Source organism: Carettochelys insculpta, chromosome 11 (assembly GCF_033958435.1).
Source record: "Carettochelys insculpta isolate YL-2023 chromosome 11, ASM3395843v1, whole genome shotgun sequence".
Taxonomy (NCBI): domain Eukaryota; kingdom Metazoa; phylum Chordata; order Testudines; family Carettochelyidae; genus Carettochelys; species Carettochelys insculpta.
The window spans coordinates 11,931,994-11,958,461 of record NC_134147.1 but is presented as its reverse complement, the minus strand read 5'-3'; the positions used below and the strand labels follow the sequence as shown (position 1 = coordinate 11,958,461).

Here is a 26,468-nt window from a genome sequence, read left to right as displayed (position 1 = left end):
GGCCGAGGGGCGGAGCTAGCGGCACTCTGCGCGGTCCATTCGGAAGGAGCTAGCGGCCCCCGGGACACTCTTCATCTGCGGACTGAGCCATAGAGACCGAGCGGGAGGTCAGAGCGCCGCTTCCGTGTACCATAGAGATGCCCGAGCCAGAGTCTTCCCTCCTCTGCCATAGGCGCGGGGCAGGAGCTCTCGGCTCACGCCCCAGACGCAGGGCTAGAAAGCCGGCGCCCAGGCGGCCTGAGCAGGGAGGAGGCAGGGGCGCTGCACCTGTGCCTAGGGCAGGGTGGCGGTGCTGGATGGAAGGCCTGGTTCGGAGTGCGCGGCGGTCTCCCGGGCGGGCTGGGATTAGCCCCTGGAAGACTCCGGGTCCGTGAGCGCCGCACCCCTGAGGGAAGGGCAGGGGAGGAAACAGCACTTGCCGCCGCCCCTCGGTGGAGGTGCACCCAAACGCTCCACCGTGCCAGCCCCACCTCAAGGGCTGGCTCCATAGCGGCCACTGCGAGTGGCGCGGGAAGCCTAAGGAGCTGCCTAGTCGTGTCACCACCCCGGAGCCCCAGGGAAACACCAGCCATTTTCAGGAGCCGCCTAATGTGAGCGCTGTCTGGAATGTGCACCCCAGTATATCTTCTCACTGAAAAACCTTTCAACCCAGTTAATATGTATTCAGATGAGCACTAGTCCTTCGAGAGGTTGTCCCAACACTGTCTCCAGGTCCTGGTTATTCTAACAAATGGTAAAGTGGATTGTCATTCTGAATGACATCACTTGAATAACAGCCATTCCTAATCACGTGATCCAACTGGGCACGCGGTGAGATTGTAATAGGCAGCTAATGGGGACAGTTTCAGGAAGCTTTTCCTCTATTTCCACAAGTAGTTGGCTGAAACAATGCAGTCCTTGGACTCGGAGAAAGGATTAATCAAGTTCAGCCATTGTAAGAAGGACATATTTTGCTCCTACGTGCCCAAGCTTTGTCCTGTTTGTGGGAAGAATCTAAACTGCAGAAGACTAGAAGATGCACCTGTCAGCATTCCTAGTCCATTTGTCAACGGGCATAGGCAGAGATGTTCATTTTTGCTTAAGCCTACTACAGGAACATTTCTTAGGTATGGCTATTTTTAGTTTGGTTACCATTGCTAAATGAAGTGTTTCCTAATTTCTACTTACAGCATTTGCTCTCATGTTATTTAATATATTTACTGCTTTCAGTGGTCTGATATGAGGAACAGAGTTCCACGAAAGCCAAAGGAAATACTCCTGTGCAAAATGAACCTGGTTAAGGCCCTGCAGGAGCAGTGAAACTCTCAGTTAATTCAATAAGAGTTTTGCCTAAGTGGAAACTGAATGAAATCTCGGGATAGTAACAGAGAGAAAGCCGTGCTAGTCTATATACTATCAAAACAAAAAAAGCAGTCTGGTAGCACTTTAAAGACTAACAAAATAATGTATTCGGTGATGAGCTTTCGTGGGACAGACCCACTTCTTCAGATCATAGCCATACCAGAAAAGACTCAATATTTAAGGCACAGAGAACCAAACATAGTAATCAGGGTTGACAAATCAAAAAAATATTATCAAGATAAGCAAATCAGAGAGTAGAGGGGCAGAAGGGGAGGGGGAGTCAAGATTTAGATTAAGCCAAAAGAGCCCCCACAATGAAAAAGAGCCCCTTTAATGACCTAAAAAATTCCCATCCCAGTTCAAACCATGTGTTAATGTGTCAAATTTGAATATAAAAGAGAGTTCAGCAGTCTCTTTCCAAAGTGTGGTGAAAATTCCTCTTCAGTAAGACACAAACTTTCAAGTCATTAACAGAATGGCCCACTCCATTAAAGTGGTGACTGATAGGTTTGTGGATCAGGAGTGTATTTGTCTCTCTTATGACCATTAATTCTTTGTCTAAGAGAGTTTGAAGTCTGTCCAATATACAAAGCATCTGGGCATTGTTGGCACATGATGGCATATATGATGTTAGTTAAGGAGCATGAGAATGTGCCTGTGATTCTTGAATAACTATTACATATTAAATAATAGTTATTAAAGACCTACAACCTGTCCTTAATCAGGATGTCTCACTCCAGAAGGCCCTAGGTGACAGGCCTGTTCTCTCCTACAGACAAACCTCCCAACCTTATGAGGATTCTCACCTACAACCACAGTCTATACCACAGGAACACCAGTCATGGAACTTGTCCTTGCAACAAAGCTCATTGCCAACTTTGTCCACATATCTATTCTGGAGATACCATCACTGGACCTAAACAGGTTATGATCTGAAGAAGTGGGTTTGTCCCACGAAAGCTCATCACCTAGTAGATTATTTTGTCAGTCTTTAAAGTGCTACTGGACAGCTTTTTTGTTTTAAAATCTCAGGATGTGTTTCTTTCTTGGTAATTTTTATCATGTACACCAGACTGAACACTCAGTTTATACACACACACACGGGAATGTGACTGTTTTATGGTTGCTTAGTCCATGTTGTGTTACTGCTTACTTAGGGGAGTTCTGATTTAAAATTATATATCATTTTGTTTGAATAAAATATGTAATTTATTTTGTAAGACACTAGAATTAAGGATGGTGTTGAAGGAATCTGAATATGTAAAACAATGAGCTATATATGTACACCAGTTTTCTCCTTTGGGGGAACGATACCAGTGTTTGTGCTCAGAGGCTAATTTTAAAAAATGAGTTTTCAAGGAAGTCAAACTGAACAAAGTTCCTCTCCCAGCATTTCCTTCCATGTGTTTCAGCATCAGAAAGAGGGGATCTGGGCCTTGATTTTTCATTTATGAGTGCTCCAAGGCTCTGCAGTGTGAGCTGTACAGTAGATCACCGACATATGAGGATTGTGTTCTTGTGCAACCTCAGGCTAGTCAAAATTTGCGCAACACGGGGGAGCTGGAAAACTAAACAGCACAGCTGCACTGTCTCCTGTGAGTGGTGGGCAGCTGAGAGCCTGGCTCTGGGCTGCGCACTGCTCAAAGGACAGGGGAAACCTCTCCTGTTGGGGTGGCAGCTGAGTCAGCTGCTACCCCAATAGGAGTTGGGAAACTAACCAGCACTGCTCAGTTTCCCTGCTCCTATCCACCTAGCGCCAGCCTGCCGCCACTCAGGGAACCGTTAACCTGAGATACATGCAAATGTACACTGTGATTCTGAGGACATTCTTCTGCTCAACCCTCCCTTGTTGCTGGTGGCCACAGCAGCAGGTGCGTTATTTATTTAAATACATATATATTTTAAAGATAACTTCCTTGAAATTATGCCAACCAGTGTTAAGGCCTGAATAATTCAAAATTATTCAATGAAAATAATTCAAGTTAAGTTAAATAAACTCATCAAGTATTACATGTTTGATACCAAAGCTTTAAAGGAAATTAAAGCACAGAAGTTGTGGAAATCACTGGCTAAGTACCTGGGACCAGAGTTTATTGAAATGCAAAACCAGTTTTTGATAGGAGTGACCCTTTTCTTCAGATTCAGAAAACTTATGTTGTCCACACCAGTACACCTGTATCATAGGAATAAGGGGACTTCGAAGTAGGCGGGGTTCTTTCGAAAAGGAGCCCTGTCTGGACGAGCCGCGTGGTGGCGAGCCGCATCAATTTCGAAGCTCCGCGGCCGCCCACATGCTAATGAAGCGCTGAATATGTATTTCAGCGCTTCATTAGTAAACTTCGAAATGGCCATTTTGAAGTTTTTGGCTAGTGTAAGCATAGCCTTAGTGCTAGAGATGATAATGCACAGCTACCTACTGGGCCTTAGTCAACATGTTCAGTGAGCAAAAAAGGCAGTGTTAATACTAACCAGGCATTGGGTTTGTTTAGCTTGCAAAAGAGAAGACAGAGAGGACATAACAATTTTCAAATACCTTAAACATTGTTACAAGAACAAAGGAGAAAAATTACTCTCCTTAACCTTTAAGGATAAGACAAGAGGCTGTGGGCTTAAGTTGCAGCCTGTAGCTTGGACATTAGGAAACATTTCCTAACAGTGTGGTTAAAACACTGGAATAAATTGCCTAGGGCAGCATTTCCCAAACTAATTTGGTCATGGAACGCTTTTGGGCTTGGAATATATTGATGGAACACACACATGCTGGTTGGGTGTGGCAGAATGGCAGGTTTCATACTGAAAAATTATCACATATAATGCTCAAAAGTTGATTTAAAAGAGTTAGGGTTTTTAGATGTCTGTTATTTTACAAAGAACAAAAAAGAAGAGAAAACCACCTGAAAGAAAAAATTATGTCCTTGTGATAGGAGGATGGTTAGCAACGCTATAATTAAGTACAAATTCAAAACAAAGCATCAGTTCAACAGCCGACAGAAGATGGTTAGTGTTCTTTTTTTAAAAAATAGAAACGACAATATTGTTCAAAAAAGGACCATCCTTCCTCAAAATTTAAAAAACATTTTTATGAAAAATTAGGTATGGAAAAATAAATTTAAATGTTGTGGTTTTATAAGTGTTATTTTCACAGAAAAGTACTGGAAATAAAAATAAGTAACATTTGACAGGGTTTTTAAATGGGAAGAGTTTTTGCATATTTTGATCACAAATCTGCTTAATATTAGGAACAATGTTGGAGAGTGGATCCTCATAGCAGGTGCAGAATCACATGATTTCTCTAAACACAACTTGTGCGGAAATCATCTGAATTGACTGATTGTTTTGGCACAAGTCACTTAAAACCTATACTATTATGAATGCATAATAAATATGATTATATACTGTTCAAATACCTTAGTATTTTTGATACACATAATTTCATATTTAATAGTTTAGAAGAAAAAATATCACTAGCATCAAATTTTTTTCACAGAACACCTTTTCACATCATGTATCGGAGGGGTAGCCGTGTTAGTCTGGATCTGTAACAGCAACGAAGGGTCCTGTGGCACCTTATAGACTAACAGAAAAGTTTTGAGCATGAGCTTTCTTGAGCACAGACTCACTTCATCAGATTCATCAGTCTGTGCTCACAAAAGCTCATGCTCAAAACTTTTCTGTTAGTCTATAAGGTGCCACAGGACCCTTCGTTGCTTTTCACATCATGTGGATCACCAGTGTTCAACGGAACACAGTTTGTGAAATGCTGGCCTGGGGAAGTTGTGTGGAATCTCTATCATTGGAGATTTTTAAGATCAGTTGGACAAACACCTTTCAGGGATGATCTAGGATCAGGGTTCAGCAACTTGTGGCTCCAGAGCCACATGTGACTTTTTGAGGAGTCATTTGCAGCTGCGAGTGCTGCCTCCTCTGCAGCTCCAGATGCTGGAATTAGGGTTACCATAGATCTGGTTAACTCTTTGTCCAGTGGGGATTTTACAAAATCTGAAAATGTCTGGGATTTTACTCTTTCTACAGACCTGGAGCTCCCCACCCCACCCCCGACCCTGGCCTCATGCTCCAGCTAGTTGTCAGGGAGCAAAGTCAGAAACAGAGGTGGGAGCCGTGCTAGGAGATTGTGGGAGGGCAGCGGAAATAAGATCTGTGGGGCAGGTACAGGTTGGGAGCTCCGTCCCTCCAGCTGGCAGCATGTTTGCAGCCAGCCAGCCCAGGCATTGAAACTCGCTGGCAAGGTAAGCGCTCTCCTTCTTGGGGATGGTTCAGGCTGAGTGTTTGCAGCCCACCAGTGAATGGAGTTAGTTGGGAAGAAGCATCTCCCAGGGAGGCTTCATTGCTACAGTTACCACATAGAGCTGCCTTTACCTGATTTCTGTCCAGTTATGGTCAGGGTTTTGGACATTGTGCTCAAATTAATTAATACTGAGATTTTCCCAAGTAGGAGAGAAGAAACAGAGTGTTCAGTGTGGATGTCAAAAGGGTGCTCACATTCACTGGGGGCTGTTGGATTCTCTTCCACCTACTTCACTAGGTCTGTGATGATCTAAGGCTCAGAGTCTCCCCACCACTAATGGGTTTGCAGCTTCCCTTCATGCCCAGGGCTGTACATCCCAACAACTAGGATGCAAGTTTGCCACAGGCTGCTAGTGGGAATCAACCAGATAAGTTTTGATTTATTTTCCCAATATCTCTGTGAGACAGGAATTATTATTAAACCGATTCCACAGATGGGCCATCTAAGGCTGAGAGAGAGCCAGGCCTCACAAGCACTGCAAACCTGTGTCTGAAAAACGGGCCTCACCTAACTCTATTTTGCTGCCAGTGTGCTTTGAAAGCCGCTTGCAGTCTTGGTATGTCATTTATGGACTTCTGCTTAAGTTGAACCAATGAAATGCTGGAAAAATAATTCCTCTCCAGATGCCTCAGCTTCTGCTCTAAGCACTAGGCGGGGGCATGAAATTTCATAACGGGCACAGTGCAATCAGCCTCCCTCCTGCGGCCTCTGCTGGCTCCCTTCCTCTCCCCTGCCATTGCCAAGGGGAGCATGGCACATAACTGGCAGGAGACCAACACTCACTTCTGGGGCATTGGAAAAGGTGGGGGAGGGGCTCTGCTAATTGCAGGGACAAAAAGTGGGGCCCAACAAGAAAAAAGTTTCCTGACCCCTGCTATACTGCATGCTCCTAAATTGCCCCCTTTGCATCGCCAATTAATTTCTGGTAGTCATTGCCACTAGATATAACTGATCTTGGAGCATACTAAGACTCAGAAAAGGGTTAATATTTATATACATATACATGTATCACATTACAAATCATTATGTATGCACTGTTCCAAAAAGTAAGGTTTGATGTTATTTATTCAGGACTGTCTCCTGTTCACATGCATTGCAACTCTTGAAGTATTGATTTGTAACCAAATTTGAAAAAATGGTGGTTCTCGCTATTTTGCTTGCAGGCCCCTGGTCTGGATGGTGCTTGGTACTACCATGAGTGCAGGAGATTAGACTTGATGACCTCTCAAGGTTCTTTCCAATTCTATCATTCTGTGATTTTAAATTTAATTAGAATTTCCTTTCAAAGGCTATCTGATACAAACTGCCAAGTTAAATATTATCTAGTAAATAGGGAATGTATCATTCACCATTTTATAACATAGATAAAATACCAAAATTAATCTATAAGAGCTTAAGTAGATATATATAGTAAGACTATATCTTGTTAGCAAACAATAGTATGGTAGAATCTCTGAGTTGTGAACTCCTGTGGGATTAGAAGTTGTTCAAAACGCTGAAATGTTTGTAACTGAACAAAATATTATAGCTGTTCTTTCAAATGCTTACAACAGATATTGACTTAATACAGCTTTGAAACTTTATTACAGGTGAACCCAGTTATCCAACATAAGCAGGACCAACCCTTGGGAGGGGATATGGGGGCGGAAGGGAGTGCTGTTGGCTGCTGGAGCCTTTCTGCAGGGTGAGCACCTGGTGGGGTGGGGTTGGTGCTGCTGACTGCCCTGAGTCTGGCTACCCAACTGGATGCCTGGGATGGGCTGCAAGCTCAGCAGGCAGCCGCCTCCGGCCCGGTGCAGGGAGTCCCAGGCACCCCAGGCAGGGAGCCTCTGCCATTCCCAAGGCATGCAGCCCCAGCCACCCTGGGGCCCTAAGCCATCTGCTGAGTGACTGCTGGATTCCCTGGGAGCCTCTGCTGATCCTAGGGCACACAGCCCCAAGGTGGGCTTCTGCCTGCCCCAGGCCAGCTCCCTGGGCAGGCAGCCATCACCACATGGAGCTCCTGCCATGCTGAGTGGGGAGCCTCAGCTCACTTGGGCAGCAGCTGCTGCTGATGTCATGCCAGGACTGCTGGCTGCTACATGCAAGGGGCTGGGGGAAGATATAGCCAATCCAACTCCCATCATCCAATATTCCATTTCATCTCACATTGCCCTGGGGGTTGGGGCATTTACTGTATTTAGAAGGAAAGTGCTCTTTTGACTATTTTAATTAAAATGAAACAAGCACAAAGTTTCCTTACCTTGTCCGTTTTTGAAATACATTCTGCTTTTTAAAAGGAGTTTAACACTGTGCCTTTGTGTTTTTGGGGAGTGGGGGTGTCACTGCTGCCTGATTGCACACTTCCAGTTCCAAATAAGGTGCGTGGTTGACCGTAACTCTGAAGTTTTACTGTACTGAATTATACCAGTGAATGAGAATCAACTTTTTTTAAAGGAAAATAGCTAAAAAGGGTACAAATGCAAAATTAACAAGTTGATTATTTAAATAAATGTTTCCTGCTTGTTGACTGAAGTAATGATTCAGATGGGTAGCCGTGTTAGTCTTGATCTTCAAAAACAACAAGAGTTCCTACGGCTACTTACAAACTAACAGATATTTTGGAGCATAAGATTTGTGGGCAAAGACCCGCTTTATCTTTGCCCATGAACGCTTATGCTCCAAAATATCTGTTAGTCTGTAAGGTGCCAGAGGATTTCTTGTTGTTTTTGAAGTCATGGTTAAAAATGGTGATTTCAATGATTTATTTAAGTCATTCCCCCTTGTTTTGTCCTAATGTGAGTGAACTTGCCTGGATAAAATAAATATTGAAATAAATCTTTGTACAAAACCTGAATCAAGTCTTTTTTTGGATGAAAATATTTTGTCTAAGTTTTTCATGGTAGTGTTTGTTCATTTCCCTATGTTTGTCTGCATCTTGGTTTTAAAAGGGATTCAAATTACCAAACGGATAAAAAGCCTTTTCTTACTATTTTTAACAGGCTGGAAGAGGAAAGCAGTAGAAAGGTTTGTGTACGAGATCTGAAACCCAGCAATACCTACAAGAAATAAAGTATTCTCAGTCATGAAAAAATTCCCTTTTTTCTTTCAGAGGGTATGATGGAAGCACTGATCTTCATGTCGGAATAACCAATACTAATGGTAATAAGGGGTTTGCTGTTAATATATCTTAATTTAAAAATTTTATGCCTGTACCTTACTAGGATTTGCAATGCATATTTTAGGTTTGTCTTTACTCCATCTATCCACCTGACCTGACATTTGAGGCTAAAAAATAGTTTCACTGGTTGAGTGCTTAAAAGATAGTCATGTCTGAGCAGGTCTGAATCGCTGTGGTGACACATAAGGCTTGCAGTGGAGAAAAATACTTCCCTTTACTGTAAAAGATCTGCAATGAAATCCAGGCCCCACCAAAATTAATGGAAGTTTTACCATTGGCTTTATGGAGCTGGGATTTCACCAAGATTGAGAAATTGAATCCAGGATTTCATTGCAGAGCAGAGAACCCCAAACCAGAGCCATTTATTGGTGTTCTCTCCAAACCCCACAAATTTTGGAAGTGGGGACTAAAATGGAATCCACATTCAAAACCCAGCAAAGCCCCTCTTGTCCATCTTTAGCACAAAGAATAATTGGACAGCCCACTGAACTATGCCTTTTAAGTATGCTGAATTGTTTTGATGATTTTAAGCACATATTAAATTTGTCAGATGACTTATTTTAAAAAGGGGGGGTCTTTGCCCTATAATAATCCCTCTGATTATTTAAATTATAGGATTTTAGAAATCTAATTTGTCAAAGCTATTTACTTTTTGCATTTTTTTTGTCATCAGGGACAATGAAAATATATGGTCTGTCTTGCTTTAATTTATTGTCTTTCTGGGTAATTTTATTTTAGGTTCTCATGTCCTATCATCATGTTGCCATATTTGGATCACAAATATGGCAGCAAAACATTTATTTAATCTGGAATTAAAAGAAAAAAAATAAAACTTCTGTATTTCATTTTTACAAAAGGTTATTTATAAAAATCTTAAGTTTTGTATCACTTTTATTTGTCACTGCTTTGTCAACAAATGCAAACAGATTACAGTATAAAAATGTGAACTATTTCATCATCAAGATTAGACATATTAAAATATGATGTTTTAGTGGAAAATAGTGGTTTGCAGGTTGTTGTAATTACGGTACTGTCATGAAGAATGCCATTATAGAAAGGGATAGTGTTGTAACTAGCTGTCTCACCTCATATCAGTGCATTTTTATTTGTGATTCTTCTCCCTTTCTAACAATGTACTACTGTTTGTTTTCAGGGTTGGTGTATAATTACAATGAAACAGGCATTCACAGAGCTGAACTAGGCTGGGAGCAATGCATTAGTATCCCACTAGTGCAGCCAGACTTGAATAGTCTGCTTAACCAATGGGATAAGTACCTAGAAGACTTTTCCACTGGAGAGGCATGGTTTTTTCACAGGTGTGTATTCTACCACGTAGATATACTAGAATAGTAATTCAGCTTTGGATCCTGCTAAATTTACAGTTTGCAACTAGGATTGATCTATCCAGTCACACAGGTATAAGGGCTTTCTGAGGTAATCATTGGAAGTAACAGACAACTATGATGGAATACAGAACCTCTAGCGCAGAGGTAGGTAAAATGTACATCCAACCTCACCACTACTGGCCCACAGCCCAGTAGATAGACTACCTGCCTACTGCACCCCAACACACCACTTAAAGCAGACAGCTGCAGGGGCCATGTGCTATGTGTACTGAAAGGCAGGGGAGAACTTTGTGTGCTCACCCTGTCCCAAGCACAATCTCGCAGCTCCCATTTGTCAGAAACTAGTCAATGCGAAGTTGCCTGCCAAAACTGTGGTGAAGGAAAGGTTAAAGTATTTATACAAAACCTTTTTGATAGCAAGAATATTTAACTCCCAGACAATTTATTCAAAAAAGTGACCCACTAGTCCTAAATATGCCTGTAGTCACTCTGTCCACACACACACATGCACGCGCGCGCGCTCGCAGGCGCCCTAGTCACTCTAGCAGTTCATCCACCCGGGGTCTGGGGTACGTGTCGAACCCTGAGATGGCATTCACTTTTCAGAAGTTGACGCAGAATCGCACTGTTCCATTGGGTTTGAGGACTAGTACAACGGGGCTGCGTCACTCACTTCTTGATTCTTCAACCACCCCACAGTGCCAGCATCTTGCCTAGCTCTTCCCTGTTGTGCCTAGGCTCCAGCAGGAGCTCATTCCCCCTTCCTGGCCAGCCCCAACTGCCAGGTTTCTCCAGCCTTTGCACTGGGGCTGCAGCTGGAGCATGCCCAGCAGGGTGTGGGAGGCAGGGCCTTTTCCGCCCAATAGGCCTGGCTTCCACCCCTTGCTCAGTGCTCCATCACAGGCCCTTTTTTCGAAAGAGCAGTCCTCAGGATGCCAGATTTTTCGATCCCTGTCCAATTCTTTCGAAAGACTGGGGGCTGTGTGGACACACTATCAAAAGAGTGGATTGATTTTTTTCAGTCTGCTTTTTTGTGTGTGTATGCCCTCTTTCAAAAGATGTTTTTTTGGAAGAGATCTTCCAGAAGAACTACTTTCAAAAGATTGCTGTAGTCTAGACACAGCCTAAAGAAGTGGGAGGTTGTAAGGAAAAGGGTATAGAATAGGGTAAGGAACAGAAAATCAGGTCTGTGCTGGGGTTTACAGGAGGACATTGAGAAGTACATTAAGATGACCAGGAATATGCAGGTGGAGGAAGAGAGAGGATATATTCAAGCTGACTGCTACAACTGAAAAGCTTAGGATACACACTTGTAGGTGAGTTTGAGAAGTATTCCAAAGACTAAGAGATAATTGCAGCCTTTTTTTGTCTTAGGTGGTTCCACAGGACCATCCAACTAAGTCTGAAGAAAAATATTCTGGTTAAAAATGGGGAAAAGAACATATAGAAAAATATCAATTTGTCTTTCAGGTGTTCTTAACTCTGTTTCAGTTAGTTGCTGAAAAGGTGTTTCTGCCCTTGCACTATATATGCAATTTATTATTCCCAATAGGAGTATGAAACACTGGCTAAGTGACCCTAGATCAGTATCATAAAAATAGCATTTTATTGGTTTAAATCCAGTGTGGCCAACCCATGGCTTTTAGCTGCATGCCAAGAGTGCTGTCTGCGGCTCTGTGCACACACCCCAGTGCTTGGTTTGAGAAGGGCGCAGTGGGTCCAGTTAGTCACTGTCATTAAGTTAGTGATGGAAGTGAGGGGAGGGCATTGAGCCACATATTGTATATTTATTTATCTGTATATATGTACAATATCTAATATATGGCCCTTTGCACTCTGTCCATGGCTCTTGGTCCCTACCTAGTTAGCCATGCCTGGTTTGAACTGTTGCCAAGTAAATAGCCCAGTGAAGGAGAGATGTCTCCTGGAACAGTTCACCTCACTGGTGCAGGTGCCAGCTTTATGAACAGGATAACAGTACAATTAACAAAGGAAAGGAATTAACTTGGTAAAAGTTACCCTTTATTTAAACACTGGAATTTGTTATTGCATGAACTAGGTTTGTAGAATATGTACGTTTTTTATGCCCACAATTTTGCAGCATCTCAGAGCATCAGAATGACACTCATTATTACAGGTGCAGTTAAGTACTGATATGAAGAGTATTTTTGCATTTTGGAGAGTTGTATGCTGCTTTATCTCTGTTGAGGCTTTTCTCCATCCTACCTCTTTGAGTGCAGAAGGTGGGGGTGGGCAAGAGACCTTAAGAATACTGTAAGCTTCTGCTTAAAAGCTTTCAAAGGTCACAGATTCCCTGACCCTGGGATGTAACTGTCACCATCCAAGTGAAAAAACCCCTCTTTAGAACCCTGGAGGACACATTTGGGATGTGTCCCTGTGGGGTAACCCCAAGCTCTTAACCCTCCCTTAGGCGAGAGCTTGAAAACAAAGAGGATTAAATTAAGCTGCAGTCTGATGGCTGACATTTCAGTCTTAGGCAGGAATACACAGAGATCCTTCTCTAGGACACAGGTATCAAATCACTGCCTTAAATAAATAAAGCACACTTGGTTGTTAAGTGTGTCAGACCAACTGAAAAAAAGAGCAGATTAAAACACAGAGAATCACTTGCCTGGGAGTCAGTTTAAAAGTCATGCACTAAAACCAAAATAAAAAATAACCTGATAGCGTCTGACTAAACATGTCCTTTCAGTTTACACAGTTGTATGCCCAGATTTCCTTGACGCCTGGAAATTTACTGAATTCCTTAAGCCTGCTCAGGCTTACACCATCTCTGTCTCTTTTCCCTCCAGCCATACAAAAGAAAGACCCCTCAGCAGGTAACAGCTTCAATGCAAAAATTCCCCTCTTCACATTGGCTCACCTGGATGCTTGCCAACAGAGCACCCACTCTCTCTGGGTTTAACGCTTTTCAGACATTCATTCATGGCATCTTAGCCAATAAAATAGTATCTTCCCTTTTATACATACTATTTTAAGAACTAATTTGTCAAATTAGCATGGTTTTCTATTTTACAGGTATGATGAACACCACCACAATTGTTACACCTATGCACTGACATTTATTAACTGTATCTTGGCTGTACAAGGTAAGCAGCCAATGAGTAAAAGTGAATTCACAGAAAGATTTGTGATACCACAGACAAGGAAAGCTTCCAAGTACATCACTCTTTACCGGGAAGTAGCAGAAAATTATTTCTACATTGGTAACAGCCCTGATCAAGAAAAGAACAATTCCAAAGAGGTTAAATTACAGTAATTGTACTATGCCATGAAAACAGAGCCACATACAGGAAGCCTGTGGATCCCAGCCTCAGTTCTCCCTCTCGACAGACACTCCTGCACTAGGACTCTTTCATGTATCTTGAGATACTAACTTGAGACCAATGTGATTAAAAAGGAAAAGACTTGCAGAAGAGTGTTCTGGGAGCTTTAAAATTTAACACTGCACGTAGCTAACTTTCTTGAGCACTGTCACACGGGCAATTACCTATGTTTCACTTTGCCGTATTATACTAAAAGTATGATCATAGTCATGTTTTGTAGTACAGAATGTAAGTGTTGTAAATTAAAACAACAAATGTAAATTTTCCTTCGACCAAGCTCAGAAAAACAAAGTTTATGACAAAATAAGCAATAGTTTGTATTTCAGTTGTGCTTTATCTCATTTGCAATTTCAGTACAAAAATTTCAACCTAAATCAAAATTAAACATAATAAAATTAATGTAAGATTCTGAATTTTAGACTACCAAGCATACCAATGAATGTGGTTTCATTAATCCCCTTCTCTCCACTGGACATAACCAGAACTCTTCCTTTGTCTCATATAGGCCATATACTGCTTATGTGAGGTACTTACATGGCTGCCCTATTAAAATGTAACATCAATATTTCACAATTTTCACTTTAGTGATCCCCACAACACTCCTCTGGAGTAGAATACTGCTATTATCCCATCTTTACTGAGGCACAGTGAGACTATGGCTGTGTCTATACTACAAGATAAAATCAAATTTATTTATATCAATTTTCTGATTCTGGAATTTGTAAGTTTGATTTTGATCATCTTCACTCCACCCATGCTCACCACAGAAATCGAGTCGTTGCTGCCACACACAAATTAGCTAACATCAAGTGTTGCAGTGGTGCATTGCAGGAAGCTATCCCACAGTTCCCCGATCCCCCTAGTATTCTGGGTATGCTCGCTGGTCTTGACGTCATCTTCTCCCATTGTATTTTCCTCATTCTCCTGATCCCTGAAAATGTTGATCCCTGGAGCTAATGCAGAGACCCTCAGAATTAGAAGAAAGAATTTGTGCTCCCCCCCCAAACTACATTACATTGCTACCACGGGTGCAACAACTGCGTTCTCAGCTGGCCATACACGGAGTATCCCACCTCCCATGATTGCATGCATGTGATCCCTGAAAATAATGCAGGGGCCTGGACTGTTTTTTAAAGTGAGAAGAGGATAGGGAAGTGTAGGAAAAAAGAATTTTTGGTTCCCCCACACATTACCTTGCTAACACAGGTGCAGCAACTGTATTCTCAACTGGCCATATACTTGTCCCGCTTCCCATCAATATGTGCATGTGATCCCTGAAATGAAAGCAGAGGCCCAGAGTGTTTTTTAAAGTAAGGAGGAAGAGGATAGGAAAGCATAGGAAAAAAGAATTTTTGGTTTCCCCCATCACAGTATTGGTGCTGGGGGAGTGTTTGGCTTTCCCATCCATTATAAGGCTTCCATGCAACAACTGTTCTCAACTGGCCACCCATTGAGTATCCCACTTCCCATCAGTGCATGCATGTGATCCTTGAAAGTAATACAGGGGCCAGGACTGTATTTGAATGCGAGAAGAAAGAGGATGGAAAAGCATAGGGAGAAAGAATTTTTGGTTTCTGCATTCATCATGTTGGTATTGGAAAGGGTATTTAGCTTTCCAGTGCACTATAAGGCTTCCATGAAATGACTGTGTTTTCCACTGGCCATACACTCAGGCCGCATCTACATAGCAAGTACATTCAAAATTAGGATTGGAAGACCAAGCTTTTTTGAAAGAACCCGCGGAGCGTCCACACACACCCTGCACCTTTTCGAAAGTAACTTCGAAAGAACTCCCGCGTTCTTTCGAAGTCGGTCCTCTGTTCTTGGGATGGGAAGAGCACCCTCCTTCGAAAGATAAATTCGAAAGACAGCAAGTGTAGACGCTCTGTGGCCCACTTATTCGAAAGAGGGAGTCCTCCATGGTAGCGATCAGCTGGCAGGCAGCAGCGCCACTCACAGCACAGATGGAGCTCTATGGTTCTAGCATCCAGCTGCACTTAAGAGGATGCAGGCTCCCAGAAACCCTCAGGCAGGAAGCTGAGAGTGTGCAGCCAGCAGTGAGGCCACGCTGCTCTGCAGCTCACCAGCCTCCGTGATGGCCAGCCAGTCCCCCACACCACCTGGACCCATGGCCAGCCACTCAGACTCCCACCCACCCCAGGGGCCCTCCAAAGACACTGGGGAGTTGTCCCAGGAGGCGGGCCAGGCCCCGAAGCGCCGAGCCCCCTCCTGGACAGAGGCCGAGATCCAGGATCTCCTCTCCCTCTGGGAGGATGAGGAAGTCCTCCAACAAACAAGGGTCCGTCGCCGCAATGCGGTCACCTTCAAGTGGCTGGCAAAGGGGCTGCTTGGCTGCGGCCACCCCATCCGCACACCAGACCAGATCCGGTCAAAGGTCAAAGAACTGCGGCGGGGTATTGCAGGGCCCGGGACCCAGCCGGGTAGTCAGGAGCAGCCCCCACAAGCTGCCCCTACTACAAAGAGCTCCACCAGCTGCTGGGGCCAAAGGAGGCTGGACCCCCCACCCCCACCATCTTCCTCGACACGTCCATCGGGGACACCAAGCCAGAGATGGCGACCAACGGCGAGGAGCACTCAGGGTTGTTCGCCAGAACCAGGCGACCGCGGACAGCATGGCCACTCAACCCCACCAGCGATGATGAGGGTTCAAACGAGGGGGCCCTTCTGGGCCATCCAGCTGGGCCCCGTCTGACCGTGCCGCGCCTGCCTTCCTGGAGGAACCCCTAGGTAGGTGGCATGTGCACCAGCCCTAGTGCCCAGGGAGGGAGTGTCAGGTCCCACCCAGGGTGGCCACAGGCATCCCACACGGCCACCAGTCCAGGTGCACGTGGACCCTGGACAGCTATGCTCCCCAGGCTCTCGGGGATGATGCGCAGCACTCAGCACCACATAGATGGGACAGCATCGGGGCTGCCCAGACTTGGAGGGAGCGGGGAACAGCGTGGCAGGGGGCGTGTTCCTGGTACCCCTGTGGGGCACCCAAGGACATATGCTGAGGAGGGGGGACCAGGACACGGGGACCTGCACCTGGGACTAATGGCCCATTCCCCCCTCCACTTCTGTCTCTACAGCTCCTGCAGCCAGTGGCCGGACCAGCCCCACCATGGAGGGGGAGAGGGAGTGGCCATCATCCCGAGCAGGGACTGGGCGGAGTCACTGCCGGGCCATCTGCCGGCGCCACCAGGGTGGCACCGAGGAGGCGGGGGACACCACTCATGCCACAGCTTTGCGGGACCTTACTGGTGTGCTGCGTGAGTGGCTTGCCATGGAGTGGCAGGCCTGGGACTGGGTCGCGGCGAACATGGATGCCCTGACCTGGGCCATGGTGGGCCACTTAGACCCAGCTGCCGCCCCATTGCAAGCCACTCCCGCACCTGCCCCCCCCACCCCCACCCCCACCATCCCTCATCCCCGTCACCCAGCCGCCCACCCCCCCCCGACTCCCCAGTCTGCCTCCCCACCCCCGACCTCAACCACCTCCCCAGTTCCCCAGCCAGCCTCCCCACCCTGGACATCTCTTGCCCCCCCCGGTCTCCCCCCCACCCCACCCCCTGCAGCGAACCCCTCCCCACGAGCCCGACCTCTCTGCCCTTGTCCCAGTCTACCTGGCCTCATCTGCCCTGATGCAGCTGGCCCATATGTTGATGGCCAGGGCTGGCCAAGGTGAGGCCATTCCCCGCCCCCCCCGTCCCCCCACATCTCCCATGCCGACCCCAGGGAGCCTGCAGGGGCCCCTCCCCAGCAGCACCCCTACCTCCCTGTGCCATCTGCCCCAGCCCAGCCACGACGGACCACCCGAACCCGTGGGGGGAAGAGGCGGACGTGGGCAAAGGGGATCTCGTCCCTCAACCCCCATAAACGAATAGGGCCTTCCGTCCTGAACTTTGGCCCTCCCAGGGCCCGGAGGGTGACCACCTGGGGCCTGGAGGGTGACCACTTGTGGCCGCAACACCCCTGTCTATAGTCCCCCAAGCCCCTCTTTCTGTGATACCCCCTGTCTATAGTTCCCCCCAGCCCCCCTTTCTGTGATACCCCTCCCTGTACATAGGCAGCGAAGCCATAGTATCGGTTAAGTAAAGTGTTTATTTTGTGGTTCCATCTGGGTCCCCTGTGCATATGTGGGGGTGGTGGGGCATGAATGGGGGTGGGATGGTTACTGTGGTTCCCGCTGAAAGGCCTGGCGCAGGGCCTCCCATACCCGCAACCCATCCTGCTGGGCCTGGCGGCATGGGGCAGCAGGGGGCTGCTCATACCTACGCCCTGCCTCAAGGGCCCACCCATGCACAAATGGCTCGTGCTTTGCCCCCACAAGGACGTGCAGGGCACAGCAGGCCCCAACCACTGCCGGAACACTGGGGAGGCCAACTTCCAGCCTCGTGAGGAGGCATTTGAAGCGCCCTTTCAAGCGGCCAAATGCCCGCTCCATGTTGCGGGCCCAGTTCAGCCAATCATTAAAAACATCCTGGCTGGGCTGTGTGTGTCCTGTGTATGGCCTCATGAGTCAGGCCTGCAGGGGGTAGGCCGTGGCCGCCACAATGCAAGGTGGCATTGTGGTGTCCCCAATGAGGCGCTCCCACTGGGGGATGAAGGTCCCCTTGGCCATGCAGTGTCCCAGCCCCAAGTTCTGGAACACCCTGGCATCACGGGCACGGCTGGACCAGCCCACACAGATGTCCTGGAACCAACCGTTGGCGTCGACAAGTGCCTGCAGGACCACGGAGTGGTAGCCCTTCCGGTTTATGAAAACCCCGCCACTGTGCTCTGGGGCCCAGATGGCGATGTGCGTGCTGTCCAAGGCCCCAAAGCAGTTTGGGAAGCCCAACCCCTCGAAGCCCCGGATGGCATCATCCAGGACCCTCACATGCACCAGCTGCTGCAGGAGGACCCTATGGATGGCCTGGACAACCTGCAGGGAGCAGGAGGAGGATGCACTCATGAGCATGGGGCGGGGTGTAGCATGCCCGACCATCCCTGTCCCCTGCAGGGCAGGCCTCCCTGGGGCCCCTGTCTCCATCCCTGTCCCGTCTCTGGTGGGGGCTGCCCTGATGGTGCCCCATGCTGGAGTGCCCCCCCATCCCCTGACCCCCCCATGCGCATGGCTTACCTCATTGAGGACGGCCCCAGTGGTGGCCCTGCCCACCCCGAACTGATGGCCAACAGATCGGTGACTGTCCGGAGTGGCCAGTTTCCAGACGGCGATGGCCACCCTCTTCTGGAGCAGGAGTGCTGGCCTCGTGCGGGTGCTCTGGTGCTCGAGGGCTTGGGCGAGCCGGGGCACAGCTCTAGGAATGTCCCCTTGGTCATCTGGAAGTTCTGTAGCTACTGGTCGTCACCCCAGTCCTCCAGCACCAGCTGGTCCCACCAGTCGCTGCTTGTGGTAAAGCTCCACAGGCGGCAGATGCCCCAGGGGACCAGCTAGGGATGTTGTGCCCTCTGGATGACTTCCAGGAGGGTGGCGCGGCAGCCAGGACCACAGCCAGTGCACTGGCCATGGCCTCGATGGGGATGGGGAGCTGCTCGGGTACCATGGGGGCCCGGGGTGCCTCCTCTGATCCTTGGTGTGCAAGCCTGGGGACAGGTGGCTGGCCCTTGACATGCACAGGCTGATGTATGGGATGGGGGGGCCCTTTAAGGGGACAGTGGGCCCCAGTCCCAGAAGGGCTCAACTGCCATGCAACCCTGCCTGCAGGACTGCCTGTGCCTGTATTTTCAAAAGAGTGCCCTGCATAGTGTGGACGCTCATTTTCGAAGTTGCACTCCGGAACTTTCGAAAGAGCAGATCGCACCTTCGGTCTCTGTTTTTTGGCGTGGACGCTCGCTTTCCAAAGGACGGCTTTCGATGTTCTGTTTTGAAAGCCGTCCTTTCAAAAGGGGGCTGTAGTGTAGACACAGCCTGAGTGTCCTATCTCCCATCAGTGCATGCATGGGATCCCTGCAGCAGTACCAAGCCCTGGTATGAGCAAATGGGAGGGTACACTGGGGGGCCAGTTGAGATGGTCCTTCCCCAGCATCAGCAAGCCCCTTAGCTGTTGGGGTAGACCTTTTCCCCAGCAGCAGCAGCAAGCCCCTTAGCAAGCGCTTTAGCTGCTGGTGTCGACCTTTCCCCCATGGCAGCAAGCACTTTAGCCCCTGGAAGAGACCTTTTTCCCAGTGGCAGCAAGCCCCAGTATGGACCAAGTGGTTGGGGTGAGTAGTGGGCAGGGGCCAGTTGAGGTGGTCCTTCCCCATGGCAGCAGAAAAGTCCCTCGTATCTTAGCCACCAGGGGAGACTTCTCCACAGCAGCAGCAAAGCCCCAGTATCTTAGCACAGGGTAGACTTCCCCATGGTGGCAGCAAAGCCCAGAATATCTTTCCCATCCTTAGAGCCCTAAAAGCACAACTAGCAGCATGGTCAGCACCAACAGCAGGCACATCCTTTTATTGGGTTGGGGGCTACCCAGGTCATGTGGCTGAGCATGGGAAAGACCCAGAATGTGTGGCACCTGTGTGGGAGGGAAGGGGGCTTGCACACAAATGTAAACTTGTGAGAAGTTTCTTAGCATGTGATGCAAGCACAACCCCCAGCACAGCCTTGCTGACATGTGGTCTGGCAGGGCATGGACTGGCACAAAAAATTGCAACTGGACAGAGTCGTAAACTCCCTACAGCGTCTATCTGAATGGGCAGATGTACTCACAGAACTAAATGCATAGGAAGAAAGAAGCCCTTTATCAGGCTCTCGTGTGAGCATGAGCCCACAGCTAAAGGCTTGCTGCTCCCACTTGGAAATTCACGGTCTTCCTGGTACTGGAGAGCAGCAGCCCAAGTGGAGCATTGAGGGGGGCATTACGGGTTACATACAGGACACCTCTAGAGGCTAATAAATTCGTTTTTAAGCCATGGCACTTCCACACTTGCCTTTAATCAAATGTCTGAATTCAAGCTTGACACTAGACCTGTGAGGCAACTGTGATTTTGTAATTTTGAGATTAGTGCACCCAAAAATCGAGCAAATTGTCATTATAGTGAAAACAGGCACATGGTAAAATCCAGCTAATTGATTTAAATTTGAATTTCTCTTACAGTGTAGAGGCAGCCTCTGTGACATGCCTAAGGTCGCACAGTCTGGGACCTGAATCTTGGGCCCCCACATCCTAAACTAGTGCCCTAACTAGTGGATTATCCTGCCTCCTCTGCTAATACTGCTTGAAATAAATCTCTATTAGCAAAGGCCCAGCCCTTAGAGCTTATATAGTGGCTATGAGGTTCCAAATAGCAACAATCTGTAGGCCAGTGACCAGTCTGAAGTGTTAAGTGCATGTGGAGTTGTTACATATTACACTGTTAGAAATCAATGCAGTGCAGGTAGCTTTGATAGCAATTCAGAACTTTTATAGAAATACCAATGTATGTTGGACTGGGGAGAGATTTTTTTTCCCACAGGAACACAGTTATTCTTGATGTTTTTTTCCATACAATTGTCTCTAATAGCGAACAGAATACTTCACGTTACATACAATTCCAAACAGCAGCAACAGACAGAATATTTTAACAAGGAATGCTGCATGGCTCTGTTGCATTGTAAACATTTAACTTTGCTCAATCTAATTTGTTTATAATATTTGCTTCTTTAACACTGGATTTCTCGGTCCATCTTATCATAGTTCATCTTGTTCACTGCGCTCACGGGAAGAGACCCAACGATTTATAATCAATTCCTGAAACAAGAACATGATTATAAAAGCAAAAGTTTTTTAAAAAATTACACACACCTTCCACCAGCCAGAGATATCAAATGTTTGTGTACATGAAACACTTACTGTTCTCACCAAGGAAACCAAGTAGGGATATTTATCATCACAGGGTGCCTGCTTGCAACATCTTTCCCACATTAACTCTCCAGCCTCCAAGCCCCTCCCCACCCCCACTCACATTAATCAGTACTCCATAGCAGCAATTCTTGGCACCTCCAACTTACATTTAAAGATTAACTTTGGGACGAGCTACCTGTATGCCAGCCCTCGCCACCCATGAATTTCTAGATTTTGGGGTGCAGCAGAATCTAGGATGTTCAACATTACGGTCTTCCCTCCAGAATTTCAAACATGCCAGACAGCAAACAACAATTCAGGTATGCTGCTGTGCTAGGAAACTGGAGTTGTGTCTACATGTGCATGCTACTTCGAAGTAGCGGCACTAACTTTGAAATAGCGCCCGTCGTGGCTACACGCGTCGGGCGCTATTTCGAAGTTAACTTCGACGTTAGGCGGCGAGACGTCGAAGTCGCTAACCTCATGAGGGGATCGGAATAGCGCCCTACTTCGACGTTCAACGTCGAAGTAGGGACCGTGTAGACGATCCGCGTCCCGCAACGTCGAAATTGTGGGGTCCTCCATGGCAGCCATCAGCTGGGGGGTTGAGAGACGCTGTCTCTCCAGCCCGTGCGGGGCTCTATGGTCACCGTGTGCAGCAGCCCTTAGCCCAGGGCTTCTGGCTGCTGCTGCTGCAGCGGGGGATTCATGCTGCATGCACAGGGTCTGCAACTCGTTGTCGGCTCTGTGGATCTTGTGGTGTTTAGTGCAAGTGTGTCTGGGAGGGGCCCTTTAAGGGAGCAGCTGGCTGTTGAGTCCGCCGTGTGACCCTGTCTGCAGCTGTGCCTGGCACCCTTATTTCGATGTGTGCTACTGTGGCGTGTAGACGTTCCCTCGCTGCGCCTATTTCGATGTGGTGCTGCGCAACGTCGATGTTGAACATCGACGTTGCCAGCCCTGGAGGACGTGTAGACGTTATTCATCGAAATAGCCTATTTCGATGTCGCCACATCGAAATAGGCTACTTCGATGTAGGCTTCACGTGTAGACGTAGCCTGGGTGTTTTCAACTCAAAACAGTTGCTCAGCTAGTGAAGACGAAGACATAATTCCGAACACAAAACTTACCTGAACTTTAATTCTTTTAAGACATTCTGGTGATAACATTTCTTTCTCAGTCATATCACATGATTTAATCAAATAGCATAAGATAAGTTCCTGTTGACAAACACATATACAAAATTCCTTACGTGACACAAATCTACAAGTTTCATTTGAGTTTTTTTTTTTTTTTAACAAGAGGTTTCAAATTAGAAATACATCTGTTGAGTTCAAACAACAGATCTCATCTCTTAGGCAAATTAAGACACTTGCATAAGGCTCGCTAATGAGAACATGGTCAAACTAAGGAGAAAACACACCCCTTTTTGTATCTACCTTAAGGCAGACCTTGATATTCATGTCACACCAGGATATCCTGGTAACTGGAAGAGTAGAATTGTGTACATAAATAGATTATGCACAATGGGTAATCTTTGATCCAAAATACTTCATCTAGGTTGGTGGATGGAGATAGAAGGAAGTGGTGAATTGGAAAGGAATGTCACTCCAGGACTTCCCCCATAACTTGCAAGAGTCTGCACTGTCATGACTCTCCTCCTCCAACCAACGGGACCTGCATGTGAATCCCTCCAGAACCTATCAACATTGGGAACATCATAGTGGTTTTCAAGTACCTTAAAGAGGGTTACAAGGAGGAGGGAGAAAAATTGTTCCCCTTGGCCTCTGAAGATAAGAAAAGGAAAAATGGTCTTAGGCAAAGGAGGTTTAGCTTAGACATTAGGAAAATCTTCCTAACTGTCAGGGTGGTTAAACAGTGGAATAAGTTACCTCGGGTGGTTGTGAAATCTCCATCATTGGAGATTTTTAAAAGCAGGTTAGATAGACCTTGGATAATCTAGATGGTTCTTGCTCCTGACGAGAGGGCAGGGAACTGGACTCGATGACCTGTCGAGGTCCCTTTCAGTTCTAGTGTTTTAGGATTCTACAATTGCTACAAATATTGGTCAGGGGATGATAAATTCTGCAGTGTGCTTCCATAAAGCCTGAAGATGAAGCAACCACACTAAGAATCCAAATTCTGATCCAAGTCCAGTGCTGCTTTTCCACAAAAATCTCCAAGCTAAATCATTACATTTACCAGTTAAAACTGTTCTTAGATGCAGAGTAAGTATCTGATGTTACCTTAGACACATTAATTGTTGTTCTGTTCAAACCAGACAAAGACATCCAGTTAAGCGGTCTGTGCGGAGACCCTTCAAAGTTATCATTAACCAATTCAGCAATAACTGAGTAACTGGAAAATAAACCAAAAGGATTGTTTACAAGGAGAAATTTAAAGTCCTGCCATTTAAAAAGTGCAATCTAAGAATATTTGGCTATTGTGACCATCACAGCTAACCAACAAACCTGGGGACTGCAGACAAACCATAATACCTGCATCCTATTTCTATTAAAGAGGAAAAGATGGATGTAGCACTTAATACATGCCAGGCATTCCCAGAGCTGATCCCCTGGCACCTCTGGGCTTACCATGGCAGTTATGAAAGTAAAACAATGCTAGAGACCCAGCACCTCTTTCTTTACAAATTAAGCACTGAGGAAAGGTAAATGGTGGAGGCAGCAAATGATGGTTCTTCTCCCCATTGCTTCTTACCTTCAGAGCCACCCCTGGTGCAACAGTATAATCAGTATGGTTTTTCTACAGGCATACTGAATGGCCTTCCTCTACAGTCAGAATAAGGAGCAGCAGCCATAAGTTGCAGAGGTACAAGTCACATACTCACATTCCATCTCATTACTATAGTATCACATCAGGCTGGGGGAAGAGGGAGACCACACCCTGAAGTGCCACCCATTGTCTCCAGATAAAGCAAGCAGATCTCAAGATGGATGAAAACTTAGTTAATAGCAGCATTTTGTCTGGCAAACAATGACTGATTAGTAGCGGAGGTTGTGGCATTGCCATTATATATGATGATTGTCTTCATTTTTCCCACTGTCTCTGTCTGATTTGTAATTGTTCCTGTCTGCTGTATAATTAATTTTGCTAGGTCTAAATCAGTTAAGGCGATTGGTTAGGTAATTCTGTTACAGTAGGTTATGACTGTTAGTAAAATTATACTAAAATAATTGGTCAAGGTATAGATTACCAAGACTCAAGTTTCACTACTTAAACTGGAGTCCAAGAAGGAAAAACAGCAGGAAAGGAAAGCAGGATGGGGAAGAATGAGTGAGGACTCAGCCCCAAGACTGCCAGACCCTGAGGTGCAGCAACCAGCGTCCCAAAAGTGACTGTCTGTCTGTCCCAACAGGGGAAGTCTGCCTACCTTATCAGGACTGGTGAGCATGCTACTTTGTGCTTAACATGTATTCTGTTTTCTTGATCATTATAAATAAATAGAGAATAAGACTATTACTGTGTAAGGCTTCCCCAGTGGCTCAGGTCCTGCAGAAAATTATGCTCTGAGCCCTAAGAATTGGGTAAGAGTGAGAATTTAAATTAACAGTGTCATGCCTTGAGCCCTACAGATTGGGTAAAGGTGTGTGTGTCCCTGAAGCATGGAAGGGATAAAGAAATTTGTGTGGGTAGTACATGGGTATGACGAATCTGCGACCGCCCTTTGGGGGGCGGCTGGAGATGTGAGGCAGGGGGGAGAGGTGAGAAGGCAGCAAATGAGGCGGCAAGCAGCAAGCAGGAAAAGGGGTGATGTGGCACAGGAAAAAAAATTGGTGAATGCTTAGCACTCACTGGGAGCCCCTCCCAAGCACCTCCTGCCCATTGGCAGGTCCTACCATTTGGCAGGCCCTACCAGTCAGTGCCTCTGGCTGATCAGATGTTTCATGGCATCAGAAGGCAAGAGGGCGGGGGGAGGGAGAGAAGAGAGGGCACAGCACGCTTAGGGGAGGGAGTGGAACTGGGCAAGGAAGAGGAGGAATGAAGTGGGGATGAGAAGCAGGGTGAGGGTGAGGCCAGGAGTAAGGGATGGAGTGGGAATGGAGCCTGGGAAGAACTGAAGGCAGGAGGAAGACGCAACCCCTGGCAGATTAGAAACTTGGTTCCTATGTCCTGGGCCTTGCATGCCTCTAGCGACAGCCCTGTCTTCTTCACTCCACCATTCTGCTTCACTTTTTAACAGTGTTCTCTTGAGTTGCCATCTTTCAGTCAAACCCTGATAACTAATGAGGCATGCAATCCGATAGGCAGAGGAATAGAGATCACCTGAGTTATGGGCTTTTTCCTTGGCTACTTCCAAAATCATCCAAGTTATCCTTAATAAAAAAAGATACTACTAAAAAAAGGTACTATGAAAGAAAGGTTACTCACCGTAGTAACAGTGGTTCTTCGAGATGTGTCCCCGTGGGTGCTCCACATTAGGTGTCGGGCTCGCCTGGTGCCGCAGATAGGATCTTCCAAGCAGTTTCTGCCGGACCGCGCATGCGCCAGTGCGCACCGCTCCCTTGCGCGCTCCTGGCCACGTGCGCGATCCGGTCCCCGCCAGTTCCTTGACCAACCGCCTTGGATGCTCCTGCAAAACACTAAACAGAGATCCGAAGCGGGGAGGATGGGCGGGTAGTGGAGCACCCATGGGGACACATCTCGAAGAACCACCGTTACTAGGGTGAGTAACCTTTCTTTCTTCTTCGAGCGTCCCCGTGGGTGCTCCACATTAGGTGACTACCCAGCAGTAACCCAAGATAGGAGGTGGGTAATCGGATTATGTGCAGCTTGTCCCCGAGAGGACCGCTGTCCCCTTCACAGGACCGCCCTGTGAAGGGCGTAATGTTTGGCGAAGGTGTCATAGGATGACCAGGTCGCCACTCTGCAAATGTCTTTTAGCTCAACGCCCTTGAAAAGGGCTGTTGATGCCGCCACCGCCCTAGTGGAATGAGCCCTGGGCGTGGCCAGTAAAGGAGTCTTTTTGAGTTCGTAGCACATTTTTATGCAGGATACGATGTGCTTCGAGATTCTCTGCGAAGAGAGACCTTCTCCTTTCGATTTGGGAGCGAGAGAGACTAGGAGTCTATCCGTTTTCCGGAAGGACTTGGTCCTGTCTATATCGAAGGCTAGCGCCCTCCTCACGTCCAGGAAGCGTAG

The 26,468-nt window shown here is 46.8% G+C and overlaps 2 protein-coding genes across 10 annotated transcripts in view; one reads left to right on the top strand and one right to left on the bottom strand.

Moving 5' to 3' along the window:
* Positions 1-9: 9 nt before the first annotated feature.
* Positions 10-14,932, top strand: MKRN2OS (MKRN2 opposite strand). Of its 4 annotated transcripts, none has more exons than XM_075004876.1 (5): positions 885-1,106; positions 8,629-8,653; positions 8,739-8,788; positions 9,961-10,123; positions 13,193-14,932. In XM_075004876.1, the coding sequence occupies exons 1-5, from the start codon at positions 1,016-1,018 to the stop codon at positions 13,431-13,433; spliced, it is 570 nt and encodes a 189-aa protein (XP_074860977.1). In that variant the 5' UTR covers positions 885-1,015; the 3' UTR covers positions 13,434-14,932. The 4 variants fall into 4 exon arrangements, with proteins under 4 accessions (XP_074860975.1, XP_074860977.1, XP_074860978.1 ...); XM_075004877.1 differs by lacking the exon at positions 8,629-8,653 and adding an exon at positions 7,237-7,331 and having other exon boundaries at positions 970-1,106; XM_075004874.1 differs by lacking the exon at positions 8,629-8,653 and having other exon boundaries at positions 10-1,106.
* A 5,938-nt stretch (positions 14,933-20,870) lies between these two features.
* TSEN2 (tRNA splicing endonuclease subunit 2) overlaps positions 20,871-26,468 on the bottom strand; it is a 29,897-nt gene continuing 24,299 nt past the window's right edge. For all 6 annotated transcript variants that reach the window (XM_075005332.1, XM_075005333.1, XM_075005327.1 and 3 more), the window contains exons 10-12: positions 23,555-23,666; positions 22,439-22,528; positions 20,871-21,218 (exon numbers count right to left, since the gene is read on the bottom strand). In XM_075005332.1, the coding sequence (XP_074861433.1) occupies positions 21,159-21,218; positions 22,439-22,528; positions 23,555-23,666 (262 nt within the window). In that variant the 3' untranslated portion in view covers positions 20,871-21,158. The remainder of the gene's footprint in view (positions 21,219-22,438; positions 22,529-23,554; positions 23,667-26,468) is intronic.